Raw genomic sequence first — 27,586 nt, forward strand, 5'->3', positions numbered from 1 at the left:
GTGCAAAAAGGAGAACATTTAATAGGCAAAAAAAAGTGAAAATCAATGTTACATAATTAAAATTTAGCTTGTGTTACCTGGAGGAAAATTCATCAATTATAAATCCACGTAATTAGTGGAAACAGAAGGATTTGAAAGAATGAGTAAGTGTTGTTGTTCAGAAATATTATGTCACGATTCACTGCTTGCCCATTCGCTACAAAAGTAACCAACCACAAATCGTAAACAAACAACCATGAGTGATCACCAAAACGTTTAGAAATCATATTTTATTATTTTTGAATAAAGCAGGATGATAGACAGGATTTATGACATGGCTGGAATTTAAATATTATTGGCAATTTGAAGGTATGAAATGTTTACAGTGTTTAACTGCATATTTTATAAATAATAGGAGGCGTCATGTAATAATCGTTAATCTCCTGAAATTTACTATGCCAACTGCTCTTCCCAACAACTAGAGGCTTAACGAGAGTTGATGGTACATATTTCCTAATTTCTAAAGGGTAAAACTAAACTTTTCTATATGTCAGTAAATGCTCATGTTCACAGCACTCAAGATATCAACATGAAAGGTAATTCCACAATCAAGACAAAACATTTTCTTAAAAGATCCGTGTCAATTTGATAATTTGTTCTAACTTCACTTCTGCAAGACAGGCCGGATGAGGTCTGAAATCGTCACTCTGCTTTTCTATGCATGTATTCACCAGCGTTGCATGAATAAAAACTCATTACCTACTCACTCTCAAAAATATTATATGGCATTGTAAAGCAACCTGGTGATATAACTAAAATCCATGCCATTTAGACTGACACTGAAGAAATATACATAGTATACAATTAAAAAATAAACCCGAAAAGCTGAAATCATGTAATTTATTCACAGATAACATTTGTATTTGTTTTCAGCAGCTGCGTTTTATCTCTGGAAACGTTTGTATATATGTAACGCCTCAGCGTCCAGTGAAAAGAACAAATCTCATAGTCAATCATTGGCCAACCTGCTGACAAATAAGAGGGGAAAGCAGCTGACCAACGAGATTTGGCACTCTTCATTAAAGTATGACAACAGCCACAGGTATGGAATAGAGCGTGTGTTCTTACAATATATAATAAAAGCCCTTATCCTTTTAATCTTTTAAAATCTATGAAAAATTAACTCAGCTCTGAGCATCACAGGACATAAAAATAGCCATAGTAGCCTATATGACGTCACAAATTAAATACTATAATACTGTTCACCTATTTTAGATACACTAACACAAGCTTTGTTTCACTACTCAAGTTGTCATATTGCACCATTTCATATAAATTAATATTCCAGTGTAAAGCTACAGCTTGAAGACCCTAAACAAGAGCTTAATCGGACATATTTGGCTGAAAATATTGATCATCCTTACTAAGAAGTGACAATTATTTTTTTAGATTATTTTAGAAAGACTTTTGTACGTGTTCTGCACTTGATTTTTACAATTTAATATTATCTGTATCACAAGGTCGACAAACTAATGCCACTGTTAGAAGGTGGTGCCTCTCGCTCAAGTCTTAAACACGAAATGTACGCACACCCCAGTCTTTTATGAACCATGCATTCTGTGCCTTACTATTCAGTAACGTGTTTGTGTGCTTATGTACAGATAGGTAGATAGATGGATTTATAGATATCCTTTCACCTGCCAAAAATAATAAATATAGGATTTTTCTATGAGTAGATCAAACAGCATTAGTAAAGTAGTTCACAAAATCAGTAGTCACACCCATTCCACAACAGAGCCAATCAGAGTGAGTGAAAAGATGAGAGCTCGCCCCTGCCATGGACACAGCTCGTGAGATCAATAGACTGGTTTTCTAATCTTGGCGCACTCTAATGTTGACGCACTTCTGTTTTCTCTACTGTGTCTTCAGGTTGCTTTTCTTCCGGGTAGGCTCCCGGGCGGCAGGTGTCTCGTGACCGCAGAGCTTTGAGGTGTGGTGCTGGATTGCGCCTGTAGGGGAGGGGGGATGCAGGAAAATATGTTTAAATGGCATAACTGTTCTTGAGGCAGAAACACCTTTCTCACTGCTCTGAATAAGACGTGTGAAATGAACACAGACACAGCATGCCATGACACAACAGCAGCGGCTAGGAGCCAACCGTACGCGTTTGTCTAGGCATAGCAAACGCAACAGAAGAACGTTAGTGTGAACGCATTGACTGAACTTTAAGAATAATCAATCTCTAGTGTGGATGAGGCCACGTAGGGAACATGTAGCAGGGTGAAGGACCCTAATAAAAACCAACCAAAATCTTTGCTTCTCTCTCCTGATCTTACTCCTGAAGCGACCTTCCCAATACTTGTTCTGGGTAGAAAATCGCACAGGACTGCAGTGGCCCTTAAAACAAACTTTAGCACAGTCAGTTGATCATTAAGAGGGGGACAACTAAATTGCCCAAATCAAAGTCCGAATACTCAGTTGAAAGCCTTCCACTCTAGCACTATCATCAGTGCTAAATTCGTAAATAAAAAACTGCTGGTGCCCAAAGCTCTCCTCTGTAACAAGCGGCTGCTGCAATCAAATGTGAGCACAGAATACTGAGGCAGCGTAATCCTAAAGCCATCTCGGGTCTTTTTAATCCGTTTACAACCACTCCCTGACTCCCTTCAGTTCACTCTTGCAGCTTTCTGCTTTCTTCCATTGTGCGCTTTTCAGTCTTTCCCTTCCTCAGTCTTTCCCATATGCGTCTTTTGCTCAAGTAACTGCCTGGTACAGAAAAACAAGTCATGGGCCCCAAAAAATAAGTGCTGGTGCTCCCCCACCGGTAACCACTGGCTCAGAGTAAACACGGACTATCACCAGAGCCTGCTGTAGTGCTCCATATATGTGCCAATTACATTTATGCCTTGGATCAGGACACTAACTGCAACTGTGGTGACTGAGCATTATATGCACCATCAGAGGAGGACTAATAACTGACTGGATTTGTTGCTAACATTCTTCAAATCCGCGAACAATTGTTTGAAAGCCACTGTGGCTTGGAATAGGTCACTCGTTTCCGCCTGTGGACCCTTAGCCTTTTATGTATCACTGAATGGGTCATGGGCCGGTGGGTCTTGGGCATGGGTCTGTAGGTCTAATAACGTGTTATTAATCAAATCTGTTTTCTTTTCTTTACAATATGCTATTAAATATCGTTTGGTAAGCTGCTACAACATCAGCATGCTTGTTAGACCCGATAGCCTTAAGGTGGCTGTTGGACTTTTGCTTTTGCAGGGTCATCCCCAGACTTTTTTGCCTCCTGCCTCCTATATTTTTCTGACATGTTGCTGTTGGCTTTTCGACTCTGAGCACTTTACCACTGCTAACCAGTGCTAAAGTGCATATGCTCTCCTGTTTAAATTGTATGTAAGTGGTTTATCCATGATTGGCATATTTGATTTACTAGTAAGTCCCTAGTAAGGTGCACTAGAGGTGCCAGGGCCTGTAAATCAAATGCTACTAGTGGGCCTGCAGCACTGGTTGTGCCACCCACATAAGTAGCTCTGTAATCATGTCTCAGACCTGCCACTGCAGTGTCTGTATGTGTATTTTTACACTGTAAATTCGACTTGGCAAGTGTACCCACTTGCCAGGCCTAAACCTTCCCTTTTCTTACATGTAAGGCACCCCTAAGGTAGGCCCTAGGTAGCCCCATGGGCAGGGTGCAGTGTATGGATAAGGTAGGACATATAGTAATGTGGTTTATATGTCCTGACAGTGAAATACTGCTAAATTCGTTTTTCACTGTTGCAAGGACTGTCTCTCTCATAGGATAATATGGGGGCTACCTTTAAATATGATTAAAGCGTAGATTCCCCTAGAGAGTAGATGGACATGTGGAGTTTGGGGTCCCTGAGCTCACAATTTAAAAATACATCTTTTAGTAAAGTTGATTTTAAGATTGTGCGTTTGAAAATGCCACTTTTAGAAAGTGAGCATTTTCTTGCTTAAACCATTCTGTGACTCTGCCTTGTTTGTGGATTCCCTGTCTGGGTCAGTTTGACAGTTGGGTTGTTTTTCACCTCACACCAGACAGTGACACAAAGGGAGCTGGGGTGTAACCTGCATTTCCTGATTAGCCATCTCTGCTAGGAGGGAGGGGTGGAGTGGTCACTCTCATCTGAAAGGACTGTGCCTGCCTCTAACAATGCCGGCTCCAACCCCCTGGTGTGTGTCTGAGGCCTTGCCTGGGCAAGGCAGGATTTCACAAGAAGGTGTGAGTCCCCTTTGAAGAAAGGTGACTTCAAAGACTAAAATGGGTATAAGAAGGGCACCCAAACTTACAAACTTTAGAAACACTTCTGGAATCAAGAGGAACCTCTGCCTGGAGAAGAGCTGATCGCTGAGGAACAAGTGCTGCCCTGCCTGTGACTGTGCTTTGTGGAGCTTTCCTGCAGTGCTGCTTCTGCCTGAGTAAGAGGGCAAAGACTGGACTTTGTGTGCCTTCCATCTTGAAGAAGAAATCTCCAAGGGCTTGATGTAGAGCTTGCCTCCTGTTATTGAAGTCTCAGGGATAGCAAAGACTTCTTCCTGCCAGCACCTGGAGTCTCTGGAGAGACCCCTACTCTGCTCTGTGGTGCCCTTCCAGTTCCTGGGACCCTGAAAGGAGAGGCTGGCAGCCTAAGGACAAAAATACACGCACCGAGCGCCGTGCGGAGAAAAGATCGACGCGAATCCGATCGCGGCTGAGAAAACGACGCGACGCCGGTTCCGCAGCTGAGAAACGACGCCGCAGGAAACGCGACCGAAAAACCGACTCCCGGAGCAGGAGAAACGACGCGCAGCATCGATGACGGAGGCTGAGAGATCGCACCCTGCGCCGCGGGACTTTCGGATCGTCGTGTGGCTGGCTTTTTCAACGCGCACCGCCGTGCCGAGTTGTTTTCGACGCACACAGCCGTGCAGGGTTACTTTCGACGCCCACCGCCCGTGCGGGGTTATTTTTGACGCAAACCAGGTACATTTTCACGCTAGCAGCGCTAGTGTGGTGTTACAACTACCTAAAGACTCTTTTTATTTTAAACCTTTAAAAAATCATAACTTGACTTGTGTATGTTGGATTTTTGTCGTTTTGGTCTTGTTTTGTCTAGATAAATATTTCCTATTTTTCTAAACTGGTGTTGTGTCATTTTGTAGTGTTTTCATTAAGTTACTGTGTGTGTTGGTACAGATACTTTACGCCCAGCACTCTGAGGTTAAGCCTACTGCTCTGCCAAGCTACCAAGGGGGTAAGCAGGGGTTAGCTGAGGGTGATTCTCTTTTATCCTAACTAGAGTGAGGGTCCTTGCTTGAACAGGGGGTAACCTGACTGTCAACCAAAGACCCCATTTCTAACATTGGTGACCAGCGGTCGGGATTGGACTTGTATTTGTGCTTGACATACAGTAATTAAGTGTACACTACTGTTTTGATCTCAGACCACTACGTGACCACATACTACTTGTTTGGTGATCTTTTGATTTTTCTCTTAAGGACTCTTTTTATTCTACTTCCATGATTTTGCTGATCCCTTTTACTTCATTGGGAAATTATTTTTTTTCTGCCTTTGGAACTTTGCACTTGTGACCATCATGTCTCAATCTGGAGATGCAACAGCTGGAGCTGTGTTTGAAATGGAGAAACTGAAGGAGTACTCAGTTGCTCAATTGAAACAGTTCCTTAAAGATCTTGACTGTCCCACTGAGAGCTCCACCAGGGAGGGGGAGCTGCAACAGGCACAGAGGGCCGGGGTGACAATCAAGAAGGCTGGAGGGCACACAGAGGAGGAGAATGTGGGTGGGGAAGTGCAGAGGATACACAGTGGTGTAGTGGAGATACCTGTTACGCCTGGGGGGAGGGTCCCCAGGAGGGATAGCAGGGTGTCACCCAAGGGTCTGACTCCTGAAGAGTTACAGGACAGACGGGCAGACAGGGCTCGCCGATTCAAGGAGTTGGAAGAAAGGAGGAGGGACTTAGAGATTAAAAAAATGATTTATGCTTACGAGCTTAAATTGAAAGAGCTGGAAGTCATGAGGGCTGAGTCCAGCTGGAATGGTGGCAGCAACAATTGTATATCCAGTGATGCTGCAGAAGTACACATGCCCAGAGAGGTGGTGCCCTACTTGAAGGAGGGAGTTAACACACGCCAGGAGGTTCAGGGGTATGAGGTAGCTCCAGTGATGCACAGGGTCTCTGAGGTAGATTGGGGAACTGGCATGGGGAGTCATATTCCTACTGGTGGGAGGGACACTCTACTGACTCTAGTTGAGAGTGACAGGGAGAGGGGTTCCCCCCAGGTAGAAGTCCTGGTTATGGAGTGTGAAAACATCCCAGAAGAGTGTGGGTTGAGTGTCAGGGACAGTCAGGTACTGTCTCACCAGTCTCAGGAGGGTGATGTGGGGTGCTTTGTCAAAGCAGAGTCACTGGATGGTTGGGTGAAGGGTACTTTGGTTAATTCATGTGAGGGGCTGAGTGATGTAATTGCTGGAGAGCATATGTCTAGTCCTTATTTTCCAGAGCTATGCCAACACCAGGTGGAGTGTGAGTTCTCTGACCCCAGGGAGCTTACAATGGAGGCAGACTTCTGGGTGAGTACCAGAGAGTCTGAAGAGGCATTTGGGGGTGCTCCTGAGAGGAGTGTTCTAGGTAGTTCCCAACCAGGTGAGGTAGGGAAGGATTGTAGTGTCCCAGGTAGGTCCCAGTGTAGTGGGATGGGTGAGGGACCCCATGTCCAGTCTCAGAGGAGAGGGAATGGGGATGGGTTGAGGCCCAAGGTGCCCGAGATCCGGTCCCAGGTCCTGGAGGGTTCCCTGCGGGAACCCCAGGAGGGGAGCCTAGCCTGTACCATAGGGCCATCTGTTGAGGGAGACCCCACAGTGTCAGGAGAACTTGGGGGGGCGGCTGTAGCCAGCGTCCCACCAGTTCTGGTGTCTGGCAGTACCACTCCTAGTGAGGGGTTGCAGAAGTCCAGACAGAGGGTTGAGAGGGGGTTGCGGACCCCAGTGGAGAACCTGGAGGGTCAGGGGTCAGCTCTGAGAGCAGAGCCCCCCATGACTGACCTTGGTGAGACCATTTCTGGGTTGGGGGGAATCCAGACTCTGTCAGATGGGCAGAGGTCAGGAGACCTGCGCCAGCCAGACTCTTGTGTGGCCCTTCGGGACAGTGTGTCCCTTGAGGGGGGTAAGTGTGCCCCCCTGGAAGTCCTGGTGTGCCAGGCAATGGTTCAACCGCAGGGTGGTGACTCTGGGTTGAATGATCAGGTTCAGGGGGTAAACTCTGACCTGATGGGGAGTACGTGTGCTCCCAAGGAAGTCCTGGTGTGCCAGGCAATGGTTCAACCGCAGGGTGGTGACTCTGGGTTGAATGATCAGGTTCAGGGGGTAAACTCTGACCTGATGGGGGGTAAGTGTGCTCCCAAGGAAGTCCTGGTGTGCCAGGCAGTGGTTCAACCGCAGGGTGGTGACCCTGGGTTGGATGACCAGGTTCAGAGGGTAAACTCTGACCTGGTAGGGGGTAGGTATGCCCCCCAGGAAGTCCTGGGTTGCCAGGCAGTGATCCAGTCTGTGGGTACAGACCCTGGATTGGGAGGCCAGGTTAAGGGTGTCCCCCCTGACCTGGAGGAAGGGGCTACTGCTAACAGTACCCCTACCATGTTGTCTTCTGGGGGGGCCGCTCCTAGTTGGGTGGTTCAGGACCCCAGAAGAGAGGGCAGGGGGAGGGAAGCCTCACCCCTGGCCCTGGTCCAACCTGAAGGTACAGACCCCAGGTTGGAGGATCAGTTGCAGGTTAACATCCCTGCACTGATGGAAGAATTGTGCAGGACTGCTTCTACAAGCACCCTGACAGTTTTGGACTCTGGGGGTGCCGCTTCTGCAGGGAGGGTACAGAGCCCCAGAGGGGAGGACCAGGGTCAGGCTGTCATCCCTGACCTGGTGGAAGAGAGAGTGGTCAAAGGGTGCCAGGCACCTGGGGCTACCGCCCCCCACTCTCCACAGTCCCAGTGGTTAGAGAGGCCTGAGGGCGGGCTCTCATCCCTGACAGTTGTCTGGGGCCACTGTGGCTTGCTGTCCTGGTGGACAGAGTTGCCCCTGGGGGGGGAAGGACGAGAGTCACACCCCAGGGGTGGAGTGGGCAACACCACTGTGTTGGCCCTGGTGGTACTATCTGCCCATTGCAATACATCTGTGAGCAAAGCAAAGTTAGGTGTTGCACAGATGGTGTCTGTAGATGTGGAGAAGGATTCCCCATGGGTTAGCTTAGTGGGCCCTGAGAGTATGGACAGAGGGATCCAACTGGAGTCAGGAAGGCGTAGAACTGGAACATGCCCCTGCTGTTGTGGGCCTGGGTCCCTGTTCTATCGCCCCAATCAGGGAAGTACATCAAGGTATTGATTGTTCTCCCCTGGCTTTAGGCTGGTAGGGGGTCGTGTTGGACTTTTGCTTTTGCAGGGTCATCCCCAGACTTTTTTGCCTCCTGCCTCCTATATTTTTCTGACATGTTGCTGTTGGCTTTTCGACTCTGAGCACTTTACCACTGCTAACCAGTGCTAAAGTGCATATGCTCTCCTGTTTAAATTGTATGTAAGTGGTTTATCCATGATTGGCATATTTGATTTACTAGTAAGTCCCTAGTAAGGTGCACTAGAGGTGCCAGGGCCTGTAAATCAAATGCTACTAGTGGGCCTGCAGCACTGGTTGTGCCACCCACATAAGTAGCTCTGTAATCATGTCTCAGACCTGCCACTGCAGTGTCTGTATGTGTATTTTTACACTGTAAATTCGACTTGGCAAGTGTACCCACTTGCCAGGCCTAAACCTTCCCTTTTCTTACATGTAAGGCACCCCTAAGGTAGGCCCTAGGTAGCCCCATGGGCAGGGTGCAGTGTATGGATAAGGTAGGACATATAGTAATGTGGTTTATATGTCCTGACAGTGAAATACTGCTAAATTCGTTTTTCACTGTTGCAAGGACTGTCTCTCTCATAGGATAATATGGGGGCTACCTTTAAATATGATTAAAGCGTAGATTCCCCTAGAGAGTAGATGGACATGTGGAGTTTGGGGTCCCTGAGCTCACAATTTAAAAATACATCTTTTAGTAAAGTTGATTTTAAGATTGTGCGTTTGAAAATGCCACTTTTAGAAAGTGAGCATTTTCTTGCTTAAACCATTCTGTGACTCTGCCTTGTTTGTGGATTCCCTGTCTGGGTCAGTTTGACAGTTGGGTTGTTTTTCACCTCACACCAGACAGTGACACAAAGGGAGCTGGGGTGTAACCTGCATTTCCTGATTAGCCATCTCTGCTAGGAGGGAGGGGTGGAGTGGTCACTCTCATCTGAAAGGACTGTGCCTGCCTCTAACAATGCCGGCTCCAACCCCCTGGTGTGTGTCTGAGGCCTTGCCTGGGCAAGGCAGGATTTCACAAGAAGGTGTGAGTCCCCTTTGAAGAAAGGTGACTTCAAAGACTAAAATGGGTATAAGAAGGGCACCCAAACTTACAAACTTTAGAAACACTTCTGGAATCAAGAGGAACCTCTGCCTGGAGAAGAGCTGATCGCTGAGGAACAAGTGCTGCCCTGCCTGTGACTGTGCTTTGTGGAGCTTTCCTGCAGTGCTGCTTCTGCCTGAGTAAGAGGGCAAAGACTGGACTTTGTGTGCCTTCCATCTTGAAGAAGAAATCTCCAAGGGCTTGATGTAGAGCTTGCCTCCTGTTATTGAAGTCTCAGGGATAGCAAAGACTTCTTCCTGCCAGCACCTGGAGTCTCTGGAGAGACCCCTACTCTGCTCTGTGGTGCCCTTCCAGTTCCTGGGACCCTGAAAGGAGAGGCTGGCAGCCTAAGGACAAAAATACACGCACCGAGCGCCGTGCGGAGAAAAGATCGACGCGAATCCGATCGCGGCTGAGAAAACGACGCGACGCCGGTTCCGCAGCTGAGAAACGACGGCGCAGGAAACGCGACCGAAAAACCGACGCCCGGAGCAGGAGAAACGACGCGCAGCATCGCTGACGGAGGCTGAGAGATCGCACCCTGCGCCGCGGGACTTTCGGATCGTCGTGTGGCTGGCTTTTTCAACGCGCACCGCCGTGCCGAGTTGTTTTCGACGCACACAGCCGTGCAGGGTTACTTTCGACGCCCACCGCCCGTGCGGGGTTATTTTTGACGCAAACCAGGTACATTTTCACGCTAGCAGCGCTAGTGTGGTGTTACAACTACCTAAAGACTCTTTTTATTTTAAACCTTTAAAAAATCATAACTTGACTTGTGTATGTTGGATTTTTGTCGTTTTGGTCTTGTTTTGTCTAGATAAATATTTCCTATTTTTCTAAACTGGTGTTGTGTCATTTTGTAGTGTTTTCATTAAGTTACTGTGTGTGTTGGTACAGATACTTTACGCCCAGCACTCTGAGGTTAAGCCTACTGCTCTGCCAAGCTACCAAGGGGGTAAGCAGGGGTTAGCTGAGGGTGATTCTCTTTTATCCTAACTAGAGTGAGGGTCCTTGCTTGAACAGGGGGTAACCTGACTGTCAACCAAAGACCCCATTTCTAACAGTGGCCTTTTCCCAAACCTTTTGCTTGCCTCAAACATTGCTGAATTCGTTTTTGTTGGTCTTAGGAGTCTGTGCACTTTACCACTGCTAACCAGTGCTAAAGTGCTTGAGCTCTCGCCCTAAAATATAGTTTGATTGGTATATACCTAATTAGCATATTTAATTTACTGAGATAAGTCCATAGTAAATTGCACTTCATGTGCCAAGGGCCTGTAAATTAAATGCACCAGTGGACCTGCAACACTGCTTGTGCCATCCATTAAGTAGCACTTGTAAGAGGCTGGCCTGGTTTGTAGTGGGTACCAAAGGTACTTACACCTTATACCAGGTCCAGTTATCCCTTATTAGTGAAATGTAGTCAGTGTCTAGAAGCCAGGCTGTCTAGAGGTAGCTGTAGGCAGAGCAGCCAAGGCTGAACTAGGAGACATGCAAAGCTCTTCAAATACCACTATAGTTACACAGAACTTATACACAATAAAAGACAATACTAAGTGTTACCAAAAATAAATGTACTTTATTTTAGTGGCACAAGGCCAAAAATATCTTAGAGGCAATACTCCTTCTGGAGGTAAGTATTATACACAATATATACACTAGTAACCAAAATCAGGTAGGTGAACAGTCATAGAATAGTGCAAACAGTAGAAAATACAATAGATTGCAATGGGCAATGGGCCTAGGGGCAACACAAGCTATGTAATAAAATAGTGGAATGCGAATGTCGAATTCCCCCCTAGGCAGGTGCAGTGTGTACAGGGGCGAAGGGAGTGTAGGAAAACACCAACGGTAAGTAAAGTACCCAATTCCAGAGTCCAGGAAAGCAGGAGTAAAGTATAGCAAGTTTCCTCAGGACACACTACAAGTGGTGTTAAAGGATTTTGAAAGAACCAAGATTGCAAGCAACAAACCATGGATTCCTGTACCTGAAGACCTGTGGAGAGAGGAGACCAAGTCCAGAAGTCGAAGAAGAGTCCAGGAAGGACAGGAGGCCCTGCTAACCCAGAAAAAGGTGCAAAAGTGGATTTTCCGGTCAGAAGAAAAGTACAGTAGAGCACCAAAGAAGATGGCTGCAGGTTCCTGCATGGTGCAGGAGATGTCCCACGTTGAGTTGTTGCATGCAGGTTGTTTGCGTTGCTGGATTCCGCCAAGCCTTGGTTCAAGCAAGTACGCGGTTTGCATCAAAAAGGAGCTGCCTGGACCCAGGAGGGACCTGGGGGGCTCAACTCGAACTAAGGAGACAGAGGGGGCTCTCAGAACTTCAGAGAGCCCTCAGAAGACCAGGCAGCACCCACGGAAGTCCCAGAACACGGGGACAAAGAAGATGCAAAGTGCAATCGTCGCAGCACTACACTGGAAGGTCCCATGCCGCTGGAGAGCAATTCAGGGAGCTGTGCGTCGCAGGATGGAGTGCTGGAGACCTGGGCCACGCTGTGCACGATGGATTCTTGGAAGAAGGGAACACGCTTGTTTGTCAGGAGAGGAGTCCCAGAGTACCGCTTGTCGTCGCAGAAAGGTGCCTGCAGAAGCAGGGAAGTGACTCCATCACTCCACAGGAGATTCCTTAGGTTCTTCTGGTGCAGGGTGAAGAGAGGCAGTCCTCAGAGCATGCACACCTTGGAAACTGTTGCAAATGGTGGCTGGAGTGGAAGTTGCAGGTCACAGGAGTCGTCCTGGATACTTTGTTGCTGTTACAGACGTTCCTGGAGCAGTCTGCGGTTGATCCGAGGATCAGAAACTGAAGTAGAGGATGCAGAGGAGTCCTGAGGAATCTTGCAAACCAAATCTGAGGAAACACCCAGAGGAGAGACCCTAAATAGCCCTGAGAGGGGGATTGGCTACCCACCAGGTATGCACCTATCCGGAGGGGTTTCTGACATTACCTGCTGGCTCTTGCCACTCAGAGGTCTCCTGAGGGTCCCCACACCTTGGAATCCAAGATGGCTCTCTCTGGGCACCACCCCGGGGGTGGTGATGGACAGGGGAGTGGTCACTCCCTTTTCCTTTGTCCAGTTTTGTGCCAGAGCAGGGACGGGGGGTCCCTGAACAGGTGTAGACTGGAATATGCGAGGAGGGCACCATTTGTGCCCTTGAAAGCATTTCCAGAGGCTCTGAGAGGCGACCCCTCCCAAGCCTGTAACACCTATTTCCAAAGGGAGAGGGTGTAACACCCTCCTCCCACAGGAAATGCATTGTTCTGCCTTCCTGAGATTGAGCGGTGCAGTCCCCAGGAGGGCAGAAACTTGTCTGTGAGGTGGCAGCAGCTGGGGCTGCAGTGGAAACCTCAGAAATCTTGTTTGGCAGTACTGGGGGTCCATGGTGGAGCCCCCAGGGTACATGGGATTGGCCTCCCGATACCAGATTTGGATTGGGAGGACAATTCCATGATCTTAGACACCTCTCATAGCCATATTCGGAGTTACCATTGTGAAGCTACATATATGTATTCACATATATGTAGTGCATGCTTATAATGGTGTCCCCGCACTCACAAAGTCCGGGGAGTTGGCCCTGGACAAAATGGGGGGCACCTTTGCTAGTGCAAGGGTGTCCTCACACACAATAACTTTGCACCCAGCCTTCAGTAAATGAAGGTTAGACATGTAGGTGACTTATAAGTTAGTTAGTGCAGTGTAAAATGGCTGTGGAATAGCGTGTGCACTATTTCACTCAGGCTGCAATGACAGTCCTGAGGAAATGTTTGTATGAGATCCTCACGGGTGGCAAAAGAAACGCTGCAGCCCATAAGGATCTCCTGGAACCCCAATGCCCTGGGTACCTAGGTACCATATACTAGGGACTTATAAGGGGGATCTAGTGTGCCAATAAGAATTGAAATATGGAGTCACTAAACTGTAATGACAAATTTGGCAAGTAGAGAGAGCATAAGTACTGGAGCTCTGGTTAGCAGAACTTCAGTGACACAGTTAAGCATACTGACAACACATATAGGCCATAAACTATGAGCACTGGGGTCCTGGCTAGAAGGATTTCAGTGAGACAGGCAAAACTCACTGACAAGCATGCAAAAATTGGGGGTAACATGCAAAGAAAGATGGTACTTTGCTACAGAAGCTACATATATGTATTGACCTATATGTAGTGCACACTTATAATGGTGACCACGCATTCACAAAGTCTGGCAAAATGGGCCTGGACCACGTGGGGGCACCTCTGCTAGTGCAGGGGTGCCCTCACACACAGCTACTATGCACCTAGCCTTCAGGGTCTGAAGGTTAGACATATAGGTGACTTATAGGTGACCTGGTGCAGTGAAAATGGCTGTGAAATAGTGCTTAAACTATTTCACTCAGGCTGCAATGACAGTCCTAAAGAAGTGTTTGTATGAGCTCCTTATGGGTGGCAAAAGAAATGCTGCAGCCCATAAGGATCTCCTGGAACCCCAATGCCCTGGGTACCTAGGTACCATATACTAGGGACTTATAAGGGGGGTCCAGTATACAAATTTGGAGTGGAATACTGGGTTACCAGTATGTAAGTATAAATTTGGAATCAGAGAGAGCATAAGCACTGGAGTTCTGGTTAGCAGGACTCCAGTGACACACATAAAGCATACTGACAAAAACAGTGAAACTGACTGACAAGTAGGCCACAAACTATGAGCACTGGGTCCTGACTACCAGGATTCCAGTGACACATTAAAAACACACTGAAAAACAGGACAAAAATGGGTGTAACCATGCTAGAAAGAGGCTACTTTTTCACAGCACTTTAAAAGATGTCCTAGGCCTGCCATTTTAGCCTGAATGCAGTGTTACACTGCCATGTCGACTTTGCTCTTAAAACCCCTTTTATTACAAATAAGTTACCTCTAAGGTAGGCCCTAAGTAGCCCATAGTGCAGGGTGCTCTGTAAATAAAAGGTAGGACATATACATTGACGTTTTACATGTGGTGGTAGTGAGACACTTTCAAAATAGTTTTTCACTACATTGAGGCCCTCTCCTCACATAGGATAACATTGGGGATTCCTTATTACCTTTAATAAACTGTAATTCTTAATTGAGTAGGGGTAGATATGTCCTGTTTAATACCTATGGAATTGTAATAATAAATCTTTTTTCATGGTAAAGTCAGATTTATTGTGGCAATTTTGAAAAGGCCATGTCTGGGGTGGGTGACAGTTGGGCCTTGTGCATTCCCTCGAGGCAGTCACACAGAAAGGGAGCTTAGGTGTGACTGGCATAAACATCCTGATGGGCCTTCCTGGGTGGGATAGGAGGGAGGAGCTGGACACAGTGTCACACATCCGAATAGGCTGTGTCATGCCTCCACAGAAAGGGCTCTTTAACCCCCTGTAGTGAGTCTGGAGCCAGGGCAGGAAAGGTGGCCCTCTGTGCTCTTCAAAGCCCCTCTTTCAAGTCTCCCCCACTTCAAAGGCACCACTGGGTATAAGAACTGGACCTCAAACCCGACCAACTCAGTACACTTCTAAGCCTGTGGATACTCTGCCAGGAAGAAGGACTGCTGTGCTGCTACAAGGACTGCCACTCTGCTAGATTGCTGTTCTGGAAGAACTGGTTTCGCTGTGCTGACCTGCTGCCCTCATTCACTAGGTGAGAAGGACTGGACCCACATCACTTGAACTCAACACCCAGAGTCACTTCAAGGGCCAGCTGACTGGTCTTCTGTTTTCTGAAGTCTCAGTGACACAAAAGACTTCTAACACACCTGCTACAGCACCTGGACAATGCCAATTGTGAGTCTGGACCTGCCAAGTGGCAACAATCTTGTCCTGGGTCTGGAACCAGTGCATTGCCCCTGTTGCATGGTTCAGAACCTACTGCAAGGATCAACTCAGACACATTGCCGCTACTGCAAAGACAGAACCAGCACATCGACTTCAGAACCGCTACACCATAAAGTCACTGCTTCACTACACTGGGAAAATCAATGCATCGCCTCTGCTACGGGGATCAACTCTGACACATCACCTTCGGAACTACTGCACATGGGCACAGCTGCATCACTGCAGCTGCTTGGGGAAGATTGACGCATCTCTTTAACTGCGTGGGGAAAATTGTCGCATCTATTCAACTGCTGTGGGGATTGACACTGGCACATCACCTCGTCTGCACCCCAAATCATCTCTGTTGCAACCAGGTTTAAGTTACTTTTGTTCAGCGGGCTTCACTGGGTCCCTGTAGCTGGCCTGCACTACATTGCGGTTGGCCTCAACTCTTGACTTTGTCCTGGTCCAGTACAACCAGATGTCCCAAGTAAGCACTTATTGCTATTAAGCGCTAGTTCACCTTTATTCATTAAAAAAAATCATAACTCAAGTTCTACTTTTTGGATATTTGTCATTTTGATCTTGTTTTATTTATTAAATTAAGTTCTAATTTTCTAACCAGGTGTGGTAACTTTTTGTATTGTGTTTTTACTGTTTTACTGTTTCAAGTGTTGCACAAATACTTAACACATTGCCTCTTAAACTAAGCCAGACTGGTCTGTGCCAAGCTACCAGGGGGTTAGCACAGGTTAATTTAAGATGTGTTTGTGACTTACCCTGACTAGGACTGTGGTTCCCATTTGGACAGGGTGCATACCTCTTCCAATCAGAAACCCAATGTCTAATAATGTTTGTTAATTCCTTTAGCCAGAAATAGAAATGGCATGCCCTCAGAAAGATTTCATAATGCTAATCATAAACAGTTAAGTAGCTTTTTGTCTGTAAGTTTAGGTACACAAATTCTTGTTGTAGATACCAATAATAAGAACACTAACTTCTCAGAGTACTCTCAGAGATGAGAGGATGCAAAGTGCTGAACGGTATGGGGATCTTAGTGTAAACCAACAATGGGTTGACTTGTGGTCTTCCTGTTACTTTGATGGAGGCCCAACTTTTTTTTTGGTATTCTGAGTGTGTGTTGGGGGAGGGGGGAGGTTGATCCTCCTTCCTCTTTCTCCAGGATAGTCATGGTGGATGCAGCAGAAGTAACTGAGGTGACACTGAGCACTTTTAAAGGGCCACACTAGAGGTGAGGCAAGGTTGTAGGGCAGCAGCAAGGATTCCTCTCCGGGGAAAGTCAGCAGTGCTTACACGCATACTGGCTGCCCAGGGGCTTGACATTGGAGAAGGATGGTTTGCTGCTGCAAGACCGGCTTTGGAGATTGAAGCCCATACCTTAAGCAACGAAGGGAATGCAGCAGCTGCAGTGTCATCAAAAGGACATTGGGAATACGCCCACTCATTTTTCGAGGCTATGTGGATGAAAATTGCTAAGTTCAAATACCATCCACATAACAATAAATAAAGCCTGTGCCGTTGGTTGCTGCCTTCAGTGCCTGTCTGCTTCTGGTGACTCATCCTCGCTGACAGGAGAGTCAGGCAGCCAGGCACCTCCAAGAGAGCACCTCCTAGTGCGCATCTGTCAAATCCTACTTTCTTTTCAGTATGTAAGCAGGCTTAGACAGACTGGCCTAGCGTCAGCCCAGGCCTGCTGTTCTTGGCGATTTGAAGAGACCATCCACTTAAGACGCAAAGCAGCATTACATTTTTCCAAGGAGCACCAGGCATGTAGAGGACCAGCCCTTTATTTCCCAGGCTGCTTGTCAATTACTACAGAGCAGCAACACAATTTTCCAAGTTGTCATAGGGTGATGAGTTGGGAAAGGGTAGGGTTACATGCTGCCTGTTAATGATTTCACATGCATGCTGTAAGCAGATAATCTCTGCTCATGATTTAGTGTGCAGAATATCTGTTTATGGCATAGCTGGATAGCTCCTTTTCATTCTTCTTGGGCTAGCACCTGCCTATGATCCCTGGAAATGCCTGCCAGGCATGGAGAATGTACTGATATTTTCACAATTGCAGACGTGTTAAGCCACAAAGGCCAGGACACTAGTGCAGTCCTGTACTAGCCGATGTGGCTCAATCAACGGTCTCTGCAGCAGTAGCATGTGTCCATGAAACCTACCCATAAAACAGAGTGGGACCTCAAAAAGTCATGGAGTTGGACATGTGCAGTCCAGAACCAGCCAATGGGGACATCAAACAGGACGCTTACACTCATAGTTCTGAGCTGGCTGGGCTACCTTAGCTTTCTTCAGGCTGCAGCTGCCACCACATGAGTGACCATGTTTCTGGGGTAATGCCCTTTCCTGAACGCATTGAAAAATAATTTACCTCATGTGGCTATGGTATTCTCAGGGGAAATATTAATTGTTCTTTGTATAATGTTTGGCACATTTGTTTCTGTCAGTATCTAGTTTTGTGGAAGTTTTGACATGATAATTCTTAGATGCCTTTATGTTTGATGGGAGGTTAGGCTGGCGGCTACCCTTTTTATGACCTGCATTTAATATAGCTAATAATATTGATTATCATGTAATTTGTGGGGCTTCCTTTCAGGGACATGTTCTAATTGGCTGTAATATCTGCAATCAACTCTTGCACCAGCCAGCACCTTGCATCACATTCTGAGTGTGTAGGAAAGTACAATCTTGCCTGGCATGTTACCCCCATTTTTACTGTACATATTTTTGTTTTTGCCTGTGTCACTTGGATCCTGCTAGCCAGGACCCCAGTGCTCATAAAGTGTGCCTTGTATGTGTTCCCTGTGTGGTGCCTAACTGTATCACTGAGGCTCTGCTTACCAGAACATCTGTGTTCATGCTCTCTCTGCTTTTAAAATTGTCACTGCAGGCTAGTGACTAATTTTACCAATTCTGATTGGCACACTGGAACACCCTTATAATTCCCTAGTATATGGTACCTAGGTACCCAGGGTATTGGGGTTCCAGGAGATCCCTATGGGCTGCAGCATTTCTTTTGCCACCCATAGGGAGCTCAGATAATTCTTCCACAGGACTGCCACTGCAGCCTGAGTGAAATAACGTCCACGTTATTTCACAGCCATTTTACACTGCACTTAAGTAACTTATAAGTCACCTATACGTCTTACCCTCACTTAGTGAAGGTTAGGTGCAAAGTTACTTAGTGTGCGTGCACCCTGGCACTAGCCAAGGTGCCCCCACATTGTTCAGGGCAATTTCCCCGGACTTTGTGAGGGCGGGGACACCATTACACGCGTGCACTACATATAGGTCAATATCTATATGTAGCGTCACCATGGTAACTCCGAACATGGCCATGTAACATGTCTAAGATCATGGAATTGTCACTCCATTACCATTCTGGTATTGGGTGGACAATTCCATGCATCCCCAGGTCTCCAGCATAGAGCTTGGGTACTGCCAAACTAACTTTCTTGGATTTTCTCTGCAGCTACTGCTGCTGCCAACCCTCAGACAGGTTTCTGCCCCCCTGGGGCCTGGGCAGCCCAGTCCCAGGAAGGCAGAACAAAGGAGTTCCTCTGAGAGAGGGTGTTACCCCCTCTCCCTTTGGAAATAGGTGTGAAGGGCCTGGGAGGAGTAGCCACTCCTGGCCTCTGGAAATGCTTTGAAGGGCACAGATGGTGCCCTCCTTGCATAAGCCAGTCTACACCAGTTCAGGGATCCCCCCAGCCCTGCTCTGGTGCGAAACTGGACAAAGGAAAGGGGAGTGACCACTCCCCTGACCAGCACCTCCCGGGGAGGTGCCCAGAGCTCCTCCAGTGTGTCCCAGACCTCTGCCATCTTGGATGCAGAGGTGTGAGGGCACTATGGACAGCCCTGAGTGGGCAGTGCCAGCAGGTGACGTCAGAGACCCCTCCTGATAGGTGCTTACCTTTTATATATAGCCAATCCTCCTCTGAGGGCTATTTAGGATCTCTCCTGTGGGTATCTCACCAGATAACGAATGCAAGAGCTCACCAGAGTTCCTCTGCACTTCCCTCTTCGACTTCTGCCAAGGATCGACCGCTGACTGCTCCAGGATGCCTGCAAAACAGCAACAAAGTAGCAAGAAGACTACCAGCAACATTGTAGCGCCTCATCCTGCCGGCTTTCTCGACTGTTTCCTGGTGGTGCATGCTCTGAGGGCTGTCTGCCTTCACTCTGCACTGGAAGCCAAGAGGAAATCTCCTGTGGGTCGACGGAATCTTCCCCATGCCAAGGCAGGCACCAAACTTCTGCATCACCGGTCCTCTGGGTTCCCTCTCATCTTGACGAGCGTGGTCCCTGGAACACAGGAGCTGGATCCAAGTGTCCCCGACAGTTCAGTGGCCCTTCTGTCCAAATTTGGTGGAGGTAAGTCCTTGCCTCCCCATGCCAGACAGTAATCCTGTGTACTGCGTGAACTGCAGCTGCTAGGGCTTCTGTGCACTTTTGCTAGACTTCATTCGTGCACAGCCTAGCCCAGGTCCCCAGCAGTCCATCCTGCATTGCCCAACTCGCTGAGTTGGACTCCGACTCCGTGGGACCCTCTTTTGTTGTGCTGAGTCGACCGTTGTGCTCAGATCTTCTGAACGCCTGTTCAGGTGCTTCTGCGGGTGCTGCCTGCTTCAGCGTGGGCTCTCCGTGTTGCTGAGCGCCCCCTCTGTCTCCTCCTCTAAGGGGCGACCTCATGGTCCTTCCTGGGCCCTGGCAGCACCCAAAACCTTCAACCGCAACTCTTGCAGCTAGCAAGGCTTGTTTGCGGTCTTTCTGTGTGGAAACAATTCTGCATCCTACAGCACACCGTGGGACATCTTCTGACCAAAGGAGAAGTTCCTGGCACCTTCCATTGTTGCAGAATCTTCAGCTTCTTCGATCCAGAGGCAGCCCTTTTGCACCTTCACCCGGGATTTAGTGGGCTCCTGCCCTCCCTGGACACTTGCGAGACTCTTGGACTTGGTCCCCTTCCTTTACAGGTCCTCAGGTCCAGGAATCCATCTTCAGTGCTTTGCAGACAGTTGTTGCCTTTGCAGATTCCCCTATCTCAACTTTACTGTCTTTCTGGGGTAGTAGGGTAACTTTACTCCTACTTTTCAGGGTCTTGGGGGTGGGGTATCTTGGACACCCTTAGTGTTTTCTTACACTCCCAGCGACCCTCTACACACTACACTAGGCCTGGGGTCCATTCGTGGTTCGCATTCCACTTTTGGAGTATATGGTTTGTGTTGCCCCTAGGCCTATTGTCTCCTATTGCATTCTATTGTGTTCTACAGTGTTTGCACTACTTTTCTAACTGTTTACTTACCTGATTTTGGTTTGTGTGTATATTTTGTGCATATTACTTACCTCCTAAGGGAGTATATCCTCTGAGATACTTTTGGCATATTGTCACTAAAATAAAGTACCTTTATTTTTAGTAAATCTGAGTATTGTGTTTCCTTGTGATATAGTGCTAAGTGATATAAGTGGTATAGTAGGAGCTTTGCATGCCTCCTAGTTCAGCCTAAGCTGCTCTGCTATAGGCACCTCTATCAGCCTAAGCTGCTAGAACACCTCTAATCTACTAATAAGGGATAACTGGACCTGGCACAAGGTGTAAGTACCACTAGGTACCCACTATAAGCCAGGCCAGCCTCCTACAGACTGCATTTCAAATTACTACAATGCTCAAAGTGGGTAACAATGTTGATTTTCAGTTGTTTAAACCAGTCATCATCCAGTTTGTGGGATCCTGCCTTGCTGGGATTTTTGATACAGGTAAAAAAGGTGGGTTAGCCAACGTATTAACAGGAAAAGCTCAACAAAGGCTCCATGATGCTATTATTGAATATTTTGAGATTAATACTGGATCAGTGGACATTCATGCCACCCTTTGGGAGGCCTTTACCGCTTACATCCATGGCATTTTTATCTCTAAACACACCTGGGCTCGACGCTGTATCCATGCTGACCTGTCCAGGGTGGAGAGAGAATTGAGGACTATTGACCTTAATGCGACTGATGACACTCACGATGCACAGCTCCAACAGCACTCTGTTTTTCTACAAGAGTTTTGCGAACTAGCTGAAGGCGAGGTCTTTCTGGGAAAATACGATTGGGTTGTATATTTGCTTGATTGCAATGCCCTAACTATCACTCCTGTTACATGACCAATCACCTCACTCAGGATGGCACCTCAGTTCGCAACAACGCCAGCATCACCAATACCTTCCTCTCTTACTATCAATGGCTATACTCCGCACGCATTACAGATGCCTCGGGAGCTATTGCTGACTGTTTGCCAGAGGTGGCCATGGTGTGGCTCACCATGACACACCAGCAATTTTGATCTGCTCCCATCTCATGCAAGGAGATAGCTAGGCGATTGACGCACTCAGTGGCTCCAAAGCTCCCGGACTAGACGGCATCACGGGTCACTTCTATAAAGCCTATAAGCACATCCTCTTCCCCCGACTACTGAAGGTACAGGCCGAGCCCCTTCAGAAAGGAATTCTCATTCCTCTCTACGCAAGGCTGTTATTACTCTACTGCTTAAATCCAGTAGGCCCACCAACCTCTGCGCGATGTACCAGCCTCTGTCCTTGCTGAACTATGACAGTAACTTTTGGCATAGGTTATTGCTACCAGCCTCGCCATCCTAATGGAACAGATAATCTTCCCAATGCAGGCCGGCCTTATCCCACACCGCTCCACTGCCCTTAGCTTATGCACCCTCTCTGTGGTACCAAATCAACTGTCCCTAGATCTCCCTACAGTGATCGCCCCATTGGATGCCAAGAAGGTGTTTGATTCGCTAGAATGGCAGTTCTTGCAGGTGATTATGGTTAAATTAGGTATTCCTCGGTCTGTAATCTCACTATGCTTCTATACATGCGTCGTCTCACCTGTTTAAGAATCAATGGCACTCTCACATCGGCCTTCTCCACATCCGGAGGGACAAGACAAGTCCCCTCTCCCCCCATCTCTTCGTCATTGCCCTCGACCTGTTGGTCGGGTACCTGCAGTAACAACATCTACATAGGGGCCTCCACTTCCAGCTCGGCCATCTCTTGGCTTCCTTGTACCCCAATGGCATATTGTTGTTCGTTCGAGACCTACTCATGCCTCTTATGCCCCTCATCGATTAAATTTAGTGTTTTGGACTTTTGTCCGGCCTATCCATTAATTGGAACAGATCTGAATTGTTCCCTCTGATATGCCACCACTCCTTGTGAACTAGACTACACCTTACATTGGTGCCCAGAGTCTACCTGCTATCTGTGAATCATGATATTTAGACAGGAGGCTGAAGTACTCAATTTAAACACACCACGCAGGTAGGAATGTGGATTAAGCGCCTGCTTTCTATGACAGGTAGGATAGCCATAATTAAAATGGTTGCCCTCTCACACTTTTCATATCTCTTTGTTAATAGCCCCATCAAACTGACTAAAAAAATATTCTAACCTCCATAGCCTCCTGCTGCACTTGGTCTGGGGCGGATGGCACCCTAGAATCCGATGGGAGAAGTTACCTTTCAGTATGAGTGCAGCGGCTTCAGGATCCCTGACTTCCAGCTATACTACCTGGTGGCAGAATGTCACTTTGCATATTACTGGTACCATCTTGACACCAGACTTCCCTATCTCAAACCTGAGCACCATCAAGCACACAACACCCCGTTGTTGTTGCTACTCCCCAAGGGCCTTCCATGGGACCCCCATGGACATTCAAACTCTTGTTATGACTTGCTGGGCATGGTCACAGCTCACATGTTACTTAGGGGAAGGGCCCCGCTACTCCCCTAACATACCCCTATCGAATAACCCATGGCTTCCCTTAACCCAGGAACACTTGCAACCCATCAATTACATACAATTGGCGATCTCCTCATGAGTGGTAAGGCCACTGAGCCTCTTGCACCTGCAGACCCCGCCCCCTCTCCCCCCCCCGGGAGGCACTCCTCCATTGACCACTTTATTTTCCATTGTTTACTAAGTACCCTACGAAACATTATACCTACGTACCCCGAGGAACCAACTATCTTTCCCCTGCTGACATTAATCTTCACTACTTTGGACAGTACCTGACTGATCTCCTGCTTATATTATGTGAGGCTTGCCATGAAACCCAAGGCCATGAACAGACAACACAGGCTTGGAAACTTTGTATGAAGGTAGCCTCTTTCTAACTTGGTTACCCCCACTTTTGACCTGTTTGTCAGTGTGTTTGACTGTGTTCACTGGTATCCTGCTAACTAGGACCCCAGTGATTATGCTCTGTCCTTTAAACGTGGTTGCTGGAACCATTATTATGCCACAATTGGCACTCTGGTGCCCCACTGTAAGTCCCTAGTATATGGTACCCAGGTACCCAGTGCATTCGGGTTCCAGGAGATCCCCATGGGCTGCAGCATATATTTTGCCACCCATAGGGAGCCCAAGCAAAGGGTTCTGCAGGGCTGCCATTGCGACCTGCGTGAAAAGGTGAAAGCACCCTTTCACTGCCACTGCCCTGCCCCAAAGGGCAGGGTGCAAAGTACCTGTGTGTAAGGGCACCCCTGCACTAGCAGAAGTGCCCCCATGAACTCCAGGCCCATTATCCTGGACTTCGTGAGTGAGGGATGCCATTTTACACGTGAACTGGACATAGGTCAATACCTATGTCCAGCTACATAATGGTAACTCTGAACATAGGCATGTTTGGTATCAAACATGTTGGAATAATACCCCAGTGCTTTTGCAGGCATTGGTTGTATGATTCCATGCACGCTGGGGGAACTTAGAGGACCCCCAGTATTGCCATTACAGCCTTCTGAGGTTTTTAAGCTGCTGCCACCTCACAGACAAGTTTCTGCCCTCCTGTTGCTTGAGCAGCTCAAGCCCAGGAAGGCAGAACAAAGGATTTCCTTTGGGAGAGGGGTGTTACACCCTCTCCTTTTGGAAATAGTTCTTACAGGCTTGGGAGGGGTAGCCTCCCCAAGCCACTGGTAATGCTTTGAAGGGTAGATTTGGGGCCCTCCTTTAATAAACCAGTCTACACCAGTTCAGGGACCTCTAGTCCCTGCTCTGGTGTGAAACTGGACAAAGGAAAGGGGATTGACCACTCCCCTGTCCATCACCACCCCAGGGGTGGTGCTCAGAGCTCCTCCAGAGGGTCCCTGGGTTTTGCCATCTTGGATTCAAGGTTGGCAGGGAACTTTGGAAGCATCTGAGTGGCCAGTGCAGGCAGGTGATGTCAGAGCCCCTTCCTGGTAAGTGGCCACCCAGCTAGGTGAGGGTGTCTCTCTTGGGTGGTTCCTCAGATTCGGTTTTCAAGACTCCAGTAGGATTCCTCTGCAACCTCCACTTCGACTTCTGACCAAAGAAACTGCAACTGGACGCTCCAGGACCTGACAAGCTGCAACAAAGAAGCAAGACGCCTCCTGCAACATTGTATCCACGGCTCGTTCCAGCAACTGCAACATTTCCCCGGTCGTACATCCTCTGTGGACAGCCCGTCTTCAGCCTAAACCAGAAAGAAGAAGGAATCTCCCTTGAGGTGAAGAAGTCACACCCCTGCATCCACAGGCAGCAACTGCAACAATGACTGGCTGCGTGGATCCCCTATCCTGCTGATCTGCCTGAATCCTGCATAACGAGTGGTAGACTGAAGTGGTTATGATGGTCCTCTCTTCCAGCTGTCCAACTTGGGTGGAGGTAAACCCTTGCCTGCCCACGCAGGACAGTACCCCCATGCACAATATCATTTGCAGCTGCCAAGGCTTGATGGCATCTTTTCCAAGGGATCTTCAGGCACCTTGAAGCACCAGCCCCCAGCACTCCATCCTGTGACGCACAGCTCCCTGAGTGGTTCTCCGGCAGCGTGGGATTCCTTTTTGTACTGCTGCATGGGCTCCTTCTTCTAATTTTGTGTCCCCGTCCTGTGGGTGCTGCCTGTGCTTCTGTGGGCTCTCTGTGCTGCTGAGGGCCCCCCACTGAGTCCCCCTTCAGGGTAGAGTCCACCTGGTCATTTCCGGACCCGGGCAGCTTCGCTTTCCACTAACCACAAGTTTTGCTTGTGCCAAGGCTTGTTGGTGCAATCCAAAGACGCAAGTCCTTCCGGTGTGGGGCATCACCTGCATCCTCCACGAACTCGACTTTGTCTTCTTGGGTGCAGTGATGACTCTCCTTCATCACCATCAACTCATCTCTTGCACCTTCAGTCAGGTGGGTAAGGGCTCCTGCCCTTCTTGGACTCTGCTGTGCTTGTTGGACTTGGTCTTCTTCTTCCACAGGTCTTCTTGTCCAGGAATCCACTGTTGGTGTCTTGCAGTCTCTTCTGGGCTTTACATTCTTCTTCTTTTTTCCCAAGTGGGGAATGTACAGTGATTTACACCTACTTTCTTGGTCGCTGTGAGGTGTTGCAGTACTTACCTTTGGGGTTTCATAATACTCCCAGCTCTCCTTTACACACTCCATTTACCTAGGTGGGGGACCGACTCTTGCATTCCACTTTTTTTATATATGGTTTGTGCTCCCCCAGGGTTATTTGTCTGTATTGTGATTTTCACTAACTGTTTCTATGCCTATTTCTGCATACCAGTGTATATCATTTGTGTATTACTTACCTCCTAAGTACAGCCTCTATTGTATTTTTGGTATTTGTTTCGCCAAAATGAGGTACCTTTATTTTTGTAACACTAAAGTCCTCATTACAAGCCTGGCGGTAAATCCCGCTTTCCGCCGTGCTGAAGACTGCCAACATACCGCTGCGGCCACGGAATTCCGCTACATGTATTACGACCCACATCTCGTAAACCGCCACAATACAGACACCCACCTCAGTCCGCCGCACTAAAGGTCAGTGATAAACTGGTGATACCAAAACCTACACCGTCACGCCAACAAGAATACGCCCACACTATCACAACCCACTTATCAATGCGGCGGTCTTTCAACCGGGGTAAACCATTAGCGGTACACACCGCCGCGCTCAAAATGCACACACACTAACAAAACACAACCACATTGGACAATTCAAAATACACCCACCTGATACACATACACACACCACACCCACACACCCAATCCAATATAAAGCACACACTCACATCACCCACAAACCCTTACAACCAAAAATTTTAAAGAAGGCCGGAGGGAGAGACTACCTAAAACAACACCAGCATCCACAGACACACAACACCATCACTTACACAACATCCACGCACTTCAAACAACACACACCAACCCATCACCTCACACATCACACAAGACAGCACCTCACACATCATCCACACCACATCATGGCATCTCAAAGACACCCCAGGCTCTCTGGGGAGGAGCTCAGGGTAATGGTGGAGGAAATCGTCCGGGTAGAGCCACAGCTATTCGGATCACAGGTGCAGCAGACATCCATTGCAAGGAAGATGGAGCTATGGCGCAGAATTGTCAACAGGGTTAATGCACTGGGACAGCATCCAAAAACACGGGATGGCATCAGGAAGAGGTGGAACGACCTACGGGTGAAGGTACGTTCTGTGGTATCCAGACACCAGATTGCTGTACAGAGGACTGGCGGGGGACTCCCACCTCCTCCCCCACAACTAACAACATGGGAGGAGCAAGTCTTGGCGATCGTGCATCCTGAGGGCCTCGCAGGAGTAGCAGGAGGACTGGACTCTGGTAAGTGATATCTTTACTACTTTATCCCCCCACCCCACCTGCATGCCATCACATACCCTCACCCTCACCCTCACCCCCATCACCCCAACAACCCACAGATACCGTACTAACACAACCCACACATCCCAAACCCAAGCCCTGCATGTAACACCAATGCATGAACACCCATCACCAAAGCATGTCCAGTAGAGAGACTCACTCATGCCCCAAAATCACCAATCACACAAGGGCCACAGCAATAATGCAAGCACAGGAGTAGAGGGTCACTCACCCATTGCACAAGATGGCACACACAGATACAATAACTATGCATTTACACCCCAACAGGACCCCTACCTAACGTCACCGGACAGGAGGTGCCAGACATATCCAGTCCCCCCACAGAAGAGGCCCACAATGACGACAGCAGATCTGCACGCCTGGATCAAGATGACCAGCCCGGCCCATCAGGGACCTCGGGACAGTCGGTTCCCCTGACACAGTCACAAACCACCACTGAACCTCCCCCTCAGGAAACACCACCACAGCACCCACCCAGCGGGCCCATCCCTCTGTCCCCAGGACATGTCAATCAGCAGTGTGTCCACCACTACAGGGAACCCAGGCAACCCCACTAACAC

General features: G+C 48.1%; 1 protein-coding gene across 1 annotated transcript in view; it reads right to left on the reverse strand.

Annotated features, from left to right (window-relative positions):
- Positions 1–250: 250 nt before the first annotated feature.
- Positions 251–27,586, reverse strand: part of LOC138292459 (myomegalin-like) — a 1,643,599-nt gene continuing 1,616,263 nt past the window's right edge. Inside the window, exon 34 of the mRNA XM_069231077.1 lies at positions 251–1,988. Within this exon, the coding sequence (XP_069087178.1) occupies positions 1,905–1,988 (84 nt within the window). The 3' untranslated portion in view covers positions 251–1,904. The remainder of the gene's footprint in view (positions 1,989–27,586) is intronic.

This window comes from Pleurodeles waltl, chromosome 4_2 (assembly GCF_031143425.1).
Source record: "Pleurodeles waltl isolate 20211129_DDA chromosome 4_2, aPleWal1.hap1.20221129, whole genome shotgun sequence".
Lineage (NCBI taxonomy): Eukaryota > Metazoa > Chordata > Amphibia > Caudata > Salamandridae > Pleurodeles > Pleurodeles waltl.